This window comes from Musca domestica, unplaced genomic scaffold, assembly GCF_030504385.1.
Source record: "Musca domestica strain aabys unplaced genomic scaffold, Musca_domestica.polishedcontigs.V.1.1 38, whole genome shotgun sequence".
NCBI classification, from domain to species: Eukaryota; Metazoa; Arthropoda; class Insecta; order Diptera; family Muscidae; genus Musca; species Musca domestica.
The window spans coordinates 1,828,297-1,837,370 of record NW_026712324.1 but is presented as its reverse complement, the minus strand read 5'-3'; the positions used below and the strand labels follow the sequence as shown (position 1 = coordinate 1,837,370).

At 36.0% G+C, this 9,074-nt stretch overlaps 1 protein-coding gene across 1 annotated transcript; it reads left to right on the top strand.

The window, feature by feature from the left end:
- Window positions 1–3,644: 3,644 nt before the first annotated feature.
- On the top strand, window positions 3,645–8,231 carry LOC101896225 (glycine cleavage system H protein, mitochondrial). The gene is made up of 3 exons (XM_005183095.4): window positions 3,645–3,928; window positions 4,149–4,424; window positions 7,875–8,231. The coding sequence occupies exons 1-3, from the start codon at window positions 3,814–3,816 to the stop codon at window positions 7,970–7,972; spliced, it is 489 nt and encodes a 162-aa protein (XP_005183152.1). The 5' UTR covers window positions 3,645–3,813; the 3' UTR covers window positions 7,973–8,231.
- Window positions 8,232–9,074: the final 843 nt, after the last annotated feature.

The following is a 9,074-nucleotide window of genomic DNA, read 5'->3' as shown; positions in this document are numbered from 1 at the left end:
CATTTAAAAATGTGTTTTCTTTTTTCAAAGTTCGTAATGAAAAAAAAATATTGATTTCAACTTTTTCCTCCTCTGCTTTGGGCTTGTCTCTATCTAGGCTGATTATGTTGCTCTCGCTATGCCCGATGTGACGACTTGCTGATAAGCCCGTCTTGACTGTCTACGTCGTATGATGATGGTCAATTGACATGGTCCCCAGCAGAGATTTTGTTGAATAATATAGGCGAGAATGTGTTTTTGCTGCTGATAAGCGATTTTTATTGCTGAAATCAAAATTTATTCACATGTTTTTATTTGTCAATTAAATTCTCAATATGGAAAGTAAATATGTTTGCATTTTTTTTTCTTAAGATTCAAAAGGAAAATGTGATTACATATTTTGTTTACAATGAAAATTTCCATACAATTTCGTTTGCGTCAATTTTTTAAAAATTCTATATTGATTTTATTGACACAAAGTCCTGTCCTGTCCATAATCGGAAGAAGTTTATAGACTAGTTTGCTTTAAGGATTCGCAGCTACACAGGAGACGGCAGCTGCTTCCTTCGGGGAGCTATGTTCATGTTTGGAACATAAATTAGAGATTGGATAGATAGAAGATATCAATGTGAAACAAGTAAAAAAAGCTGTAAGTTTGGCCGGACCGGACTTGGAATACCCTCCACCATTTGGCATGAATTTGGCAGTTTAACAAAAAAAGAAATAAAATCCGTTAAAATGCTGTATTACGGTCTATACGACGGCGTGGCCCTGCATAGGCAACTTTTATTATAAGTCATTACAATATTCAAATACGAAACATGAAAAAAATCGGGGAATAATGAGCTAAAATCGTCAAAATACCAAATATAGGGAGGTACCATTATATGGGGGCTATACTAAAACGTATACCTGTTCAGACAATTTTCTGTCATAGGCTGTAGTATCCATTACGAACTTCAAATACCAAATTAGAAACATTTCCGGTGAATAATGTCGCTAAAATAATCAAAATACCGAATATCGAGAGGTGAAGTTATATGGGGGCCATACAAAGGCGTGGACCTGCTCGGACAATTTTCTGTCACAGGCTGTAGTATCCATTACGAACTTCAAATACCAAATTTGAAACAATTCCGGTGAATAATGTCGCTTAAATCACCAAAATACAGAAAATAGGGAGGTTCCATTATATGGGAGCTATACCAGAACGTGGACCTACATGGCCCATTCTGAATACCAAAAGTCCTGTAGACAATATATACAATTGAGTAAAATTTTATCAACCTACTTCATTTCGTTCGGAAGCTAGAGTGATTTCCACAGACGGACGGACATCGCTAAATCGACATAGAATTTTATGTTGATCAAGAATATATATACTTTGTGGGGTCTAAAATGTATATTTCGAGGTGTTACAAACGGAATGAGAAACTTAATACTATGGCGGAGGGTATCAAATTGAAGGTTTGGAGAGAAGTTTGTTTGGATGTTTTTTTCTATACAGGAAATACTTTTAGCAAACTTGTAAATAATAGTATCTACATCTGAGAAGAGTATTAGACATTAGTTCTCCTACCTACCAAATAGCGTACATCTCCTGAAACATCTGTATAGTGGATGTTCCATCATCTCAATATCTTTTTCATGTTCACATACTCTACAGAAATCAGCACCATTGTTATTTCATTTTGCGTTCACATACCTCATACTGATGTGGTCTTTCAATATGCCTACTGCCATTTCCCGATTTTACCTATTAATTCATGAAGGCAACAGGTTCTTCTTCTCGAGATTGCCGTGCAAACAGCTGTTTGATTCAGTTATCCCATTTTGCGGTCAAATATCTCACAATGCAGCCGCCAATCAATGTGCTTACCACAATTCATAGATCTGACCGACTAGTTGGTAGAAAGGGACCACATTCCTTTTTCACGAGAAAGGCTTTCGGTTTAAAAATGTCACATTTTACCGGCTCCTTCGTTGAAAGCCTTGTTCCAGCACTAACTATAACGTTCTGATTTTAAACAAGTTTCAGAATCTTCTTCAACTCCAATATAGGAAATGGAAGCTACACTGAAGCCACCATTCTACATGGGATAATTTAGACAGGCACGGCGGCCATCTCACTACGAAAGAGATTGAAGGTCATTAATTGTGGAAAATTGAGGAAAATAGGTAATGACCTTGACTTCCCTGTAAATCCGAATGTTGCTCACATCGACTTCATCGGAAAGGTAGATGTACTAAATCTTCTCGTCGGTCAGCAGGCAATGATCTTCGAGGCATTGGAGTAAGCCTAATCAATGACCGTTACTCTCTGCTTCGGCCTTGGGTCACAAAGTTTCTGCGAAGCAATATCTGCTGGTTCGACTTTCGTCTTAACATCATTGTGTTTCCCTCTGTCCTCTTTTGCCGCAACCTATACAGACTAGACTGAATGTTGTTTCGCCTGCGTAGTCACTTTTTTCGCCTCAGGTTGCTGTCCCTAAGTTGACCCATCCATCTCAGCGCCATTGACTGTATGGGGGTTTTGTGACCGACTTTGGTTTTCTCTTTATCCCTAGACTTTTGAGGGTCCACAAAAACCTGCCTGAGTAAACTCCCTTCTTAGGCAAAAATTAATTAAGAGATTATAAATTACGATCGGTGAAATGTCCTGTATTACGAATTAATTCGTACAGCATCTATATGTCTAGAAGATCTACTCTTCAGTGAATTTGAAATAATTCTTGTGAATAGTGTCGCTAAAACCATGAAAATACCGAATATCGGGAGGTAAGGTTATATGGGGCTATACTGAAACGTGGACCGACACGGTTAATTACGAACTTACTGGTAAACTATGCATGAATGCAAAATTGTAGCCTTCTATTCAATTCGTTCGAAAGATACAACAGACTGGCGGACGGACAGACAGACATCGCTAGATCGTCTTAGAATTTTATGCTGATCCGGAATATATACACTTTGTGGGGTCTAAGGTCGAGGAGTTACTAAAATTTTAAGGTTATGTCGATGTAGTATTACATACGTTCGAAAGTATAGCTCTTCCACACTATTTAGTGGTAGTGTACTTCACAGAGTTATTTTGCTTCCGTAGAACATATCTATTCCACTTTGTTAATAAATGAAATTAAATAGGCACCCTCACAGTAGGACGATCACAGTTTCAATATCCTCGTACCACAGAGGGAGTGCAACATTAACGACATCTATATGTGATAAATTAATCCACTCTTTTATCAAATATGGCTGACAGGGTGACACAGAAACCGGCAATGTCAAAAAAAAACTTGTTACGAAAATGAAAACTAAAAGAAAATTCAAAAAACTAATGGATAAACAAATTCAAAAAATTTGTTAATGCCCCAAGGAAACTGGCACTTCCATACTCAACACATGTCTGATGTCCCTCGTTCTCTCTCACTCCACTTACGGGCCGTGATAACCCCCACAGACGGTGCAAGTTCAAATCTACCAAAAAGTCGTCGATTTGCTGATAACGTAGCCGCCAACACCAACAGAATCATCATCTCAACGTTACAAAATCAAATAATCTTCGAACATTTGTTGTTGCCGCTGCCGGCGTGAATGGGAATGACAATTGGATGCGTGTGTATGTGTGTGCGTTCTGTCAGTGCAAAAACGTCGTTCGTATTTTGATGGAAGAACATCGCAAATGAAAAAGAAGACTCGACTACAAGTCACATTTGTGTTTGGATCGCTGAGACTGGCGTTTGTGTAGACGGTGGACAACAACTGGACTTCGGTTTCGTCGTGTTTGTGTTCTCGATTTTCATCAGCTCCAAGTGAATATTTGATAGACCAAATATGGTTGTAATTGTTAAATTTGCCCGTGCCTTGCAACAGTCGCAAAGGATTTTCCAAGCGGCCAAACATTTGCAAAATGTCCGGCAATTCAGTGTTTCAACGCTATTGAATGCAGGTGAGTTGGGGAAGAGAATAAAAAGAAAAAGTAAACTCGTTTTTTATGCAACAATCATCGAAAGGGAAATGGCGGTGCTCCCCATTGCATCACCCGCCGCCTCCTTCAACCAATGGAATTGCAAAAAACCAGCTGATTTTTATGTTGTTATTCGTTTTTATCCATTTTGAGAGTTGCCAGATTGTGAAATGCTTTTAATGGATTCTTTTTGCGATTTTAGAACGCCGTTATACCGAAAAACACGAATGGGTTTCCGTTGATGGCCCCTCTGCCTCTGTGGGTATTTCCAAATACGCCCAAGAAGCTTTGGGTGATGTTGTCTTTGCCCAGCTGCCAGAACCCGGCACTGCCTTCAAGCAAGGTGATGAATGCGGCGCCTTGGAAAGTGTAAAAGCCGCCAGTGAAGTCTATTGTCCTGTCAGCGGTGAGGTCACCGAAAAGAACAGTAAAGTTGAAGATACTCCCGGTTTGATTAATACTCACACCTACACAGATGGTAAGTTCAGTTTTTTTTCTGGAATCGAGATTATAAGTTTTGAAAGTGCGAAACAATTTATATACGATGAAATTTATATACCAATTTCATAGACTAATGAAATATAGACCAAGCAATGCTCTCACCAATTATCGTCGAAATATTCGAATTAGCAGATGTCGTCTATGTCGTTTCAGGGGTATGAGTGAAAATAGTCATTTTCAAGTCATTCAAACCTAAAATGTTAAAAAAATTAACCACTGTATGATATTTATGAATTGTAAATGGTGCATTGGAAAAGAAAAACTGTCCCATACCTGCAGTGGAATTCTCTACTCATTTTTTGAGCTGCCGACAAAAGTTGTTAAAATTAAAATGCTTATAATTTCGGTAATTAACAAAATGTATCGGTAAGTTAGCGACGAAATCAAAGTAGTCGCTAAGACCTACCGATAGATACCGTGTTTTCAACCTTAACTCACATGTAATGTTTCGCCAACGGAGCTAGAACCCATTATAACCTACAAATACCAATTTTCAGACAAATCCGGGAAAAAATGTGGCAAAAATCGTCAAATTACCGAATATAAGGAGATACCGTTATATGGGGGTTATACCAAAACGTGGACCTATAGTTACAATGACTCGCTACACGAACTGGGACCCATTATGATCTACAACTACCAATTTTCAGAGAAATTCGTGAAAAAATGTGTCAAAAATCATCAAAAAACCGAATATTGGGAGATACCGTTATATGGGGACTATACCAAAACGTGGACCTATACATACAATGTTTCGCCACACGAACTAGGATTCATTATGACCCACAAATACCAGTTTTTAGACAAATCCGTAAAAAAATGTGACAAAAAAATTAAAATACCGAATATCGGGAGGTACCTTTATATGGGGGCTATACCAAAACGTGGACCTATACATGCAATGTTTTGCCACACGCACAGGGACCCGTTATGACCTACAAATACCAATTTTCAAACAAATCCGTGAAAAAATGTGGCATAAATCATCAAAATACCGAATATCGGGAGGTACCCTTATATGTGGACTATAGCAGAACGTGGACCGATATATCTTATTTTCAATACCAACCATCCTAGACACAATTCAAATTGCTCTGCTAAATTTTGGCGCTCTACGTCAAATAATGTGAGCTGTATCGTGATTTCAACAGACAGACGGACATCGTTAAATCGATTTAGAATTTTATGCTGATTATGAATATATATAATTTATGGGGTCTACGACGAAGAGGATGTTACAAACGGAATGACAAAGTTAATATACCCTCCTTTCAAAGGTGGAGGGTATAAAAATTCAATTAAAATGTTTTCGAAGTCGAGCGACTCGACCATGCAATACACACACCTATTGTTGCGACTGTCTTTTAGCAACCGATATTGAACGCTCGTTGTCTATATTTTCATTAGTCTATGACAATAATTGCGTGTTTTCGTTGGTCGTTTCACGATCTTTTGGTTGACCACAAGACAACATTATTTAATTTAAAACTATATTTAACTATGTCAGCGTTCCTCGCGATTCAAGGGCTCATTTCCAAAGAACGTAAAACCTCTCCACTGAATATAAATCTCATGTTGAATATAAATCCACAATCTTATAAGGTTGCATTCCGACTAAAGGGGTTATAAAGATTTCAGTAGCCTATTCCCAAGTAGTTTGGTATTTGGGGTTATAAGTATTTCCATACCGGTATCAGATCCTATATCCCTTCGGATGAAATTAGCCTCAGAACATTTGGGGTCGATCTGTTTAACTTTCTACCTGGTTCAAAATTAGAACATGGACCAATGCTCAGTGATAAGGAAAGTTAGCAGAAAATGTGGGCCGATACTGCGGTCTAATCCTTTTGTACTAAGAGGATTGACCCGATCTTCACCTTAGATAGAATAAAACAGATAGGTTAAGTCTTTAAATCTGGTTCTTATTTTACATTTTTGAGAGTTATTATTTGAAAGCATGGCCTTTTATGGAAGAGGTGCTATATTCTCACACTAGATCTCATATTGGGCGCAAATGAGAAGTCAATTGTAATTTCATTTGTTGAGAGATTTTGAGGGAGGTTCAAGGAGAAGATCGAAATAATTTTGCATTCTATAAATGTTGTGAATATTCAAAGACTTCACCCTTTGGGGAGGACACCCCAAAAGCACAGGGGCTGACGTTCCCAATTTTATGTCCCTGGCCTATGTCTGATATAAATATTCCAATTGGCGAATATTTTAATTACAATTTGTAAACTTCTTTCGACTTCTATGAAAGTGGTTCAGAAAGAATAGACCAATATAACCCACATTTTCACATTAGATCTAGAGGTTTAAAGTAATTAAAATAAGTATGAGTATTCCAATATATCCAATTTCCAATTCTATATATCCAATATACATTTTAGATCTAGAGGTGATAAAAATGATTAAAATTAATATTAGTATGTCCACCTTTTGTAGAGGTGGTAGAAGAAAGAAAGTGCCTTCGTTTGCAATTTTCGCCCTTGAGCCTGATATGAATATTAAATAAAAAACGAGGGTTTTAAAAAGCCTAGATGAGATTAAGCGATGTAAGGAGGGGCATATGTTGTAGGCCACTCTACATTTTCGTGGAATTCTAGTTTCTACTGCGTACTCGGTTGAATATGCTATACTGATGCCTAATATGCCAAAAGTAACCCGCTTTATTTATAAGTAGCTGATTTACTTTCATAGCGACGTCTAGCGAGTGATCTACTTGATTTCATTCAATATGTATTCTTGTATTGCTTCGCTCGTCTTGTCATTTTAAATTGTATTAAAATCTGCCTTTGGGCCTGCTCATCTGGAGGCACTTTTTTGTATCAATGAAGTTGTTTTCTATCGTGTCCAGGTTAAATAGGGTCATTCTTGAAGTTGAAGTTTGGATGGCTATGTCTAAAACATGCAGACAGGTATGTCATTGGCATCTTATTAGGAATATGAGTGGGTAAAATCTCTTCCTTGAGAGTAGTTTATTGGAATTCATAAACAACTGCCACCATAGCTAAAATGGGCGTTTTAGAAGGTTCACATTTAAAGCTCAAAACTTTGGTATTATTTATACGAATGAAAATGATCTTTACATCTCTATATGGGGTTTAATAAAATTAGGCTCGGAATCAGAACAAAACATAAATTTGCAACGTAACACATACAGTTGGGAAAAGTGTTTTTTATATATCTTAGAAGATCATAGTGTGCATTTTTTAGCGTAACTAATTTGTGGATTTCAAAATATTGAAAATTTCCATTTGTTCCATGTGGTACTGAATGTACAACCAGTTTTAATTGATTGTGAATAGTTGTATTCCGTTAGTTGGTGACTTAACATTTATTCTGAATATTTTAATTATCAAATAATTTAAATATTGAATATTTTTCTTCATATTTAATTACTATTTACCATTCTTCCTCTTTTCAGGTTGGCTCTTCAAAATCAAACTCTCAAACCCCGCCGAGCTGGATAAACTCATGTCCGAGGAACAATACAACAAATATCTCGAAGAATCAGATCATTAAAAACAGTCCAACCACAAGGCTAATTATAACATATTTATTATTATAATTTGTTATATTTGATTATGCGTGTCAAAAGTTCAAATTGAAGCTCGCAAACAGTGGGGGCTCTCTGTCAAGCTATAGCTAGTGTCTTGTTATTGTAATTACAAAAAAAAACAAAAAACAAAAAGAAAGTCTTTATCACATTTTTTTTCTACATGTATATTTTTAATTATAGAATTAATATGCCTTTAATAATAAATTATATTTGAAAAGAAAATGTGTTGTCATTTGAAATTATTTGTTCAAATAGGGAAGGAACAAGAGGAACAATATGTTTTTCGCTTTTAGGAGGCCTATGAAGGTCATAGTCTTTTTGTTGATTAGAAGATTGTGTCTGGATTAGAAGGTCAGACACATTGTAGATATGTTTTTATGGCTTTAAAATAGGAAATTATAATACATTTTAGAAATTGAATTTTTATATAAATTGGCATATGTTGATTAGTATTGGCTAAACATTAAATTAAAAAAAAAAATAAGTAATATGTCGGCAAATTCACAAGGAATGGTGTGTGTCAAAAATTTCCATATTATTGGTCTGTCCGGCAAGCATATTCAAGTTTTGCATTTTTTTTTTTGATATTATAAAGGCAAAACGGTTATCGTAGTAAATATATTTGCATTCGTGTAGTTCTGGAATAGACCATATGCCAATTTTGTTATGTAGAAATTGTGTGTTTAGACTTAAGGTCTCGTAAATTTGTAACAAAAATAATAGATACAATATTAATTATTCCGCATTATATAGGGGTGTATAATCACTATCACTTATAAAGCCTCTTATTTAATTTAAATTTGGTTTCTCACTATCAAACAGATGAGCATCTTCTCCAATGGACATGTATTTCTAATAACATTTGTTTCATTTTTCGAAGTCATTAAACGAAACCTAATTTTTCAATAAGAAAATGTCGGAGATAGAGATAAAAAACAAATAAAGAATGATATATAAGCAAATAGAGAGATAAAAAACTAAAACAAATTCCATCTCCTAAACATTTTTGCCTTCTTTGCTGAACCATCTGTTGGTTTATGCAAAAGGGCTTATGATTTTTTCATC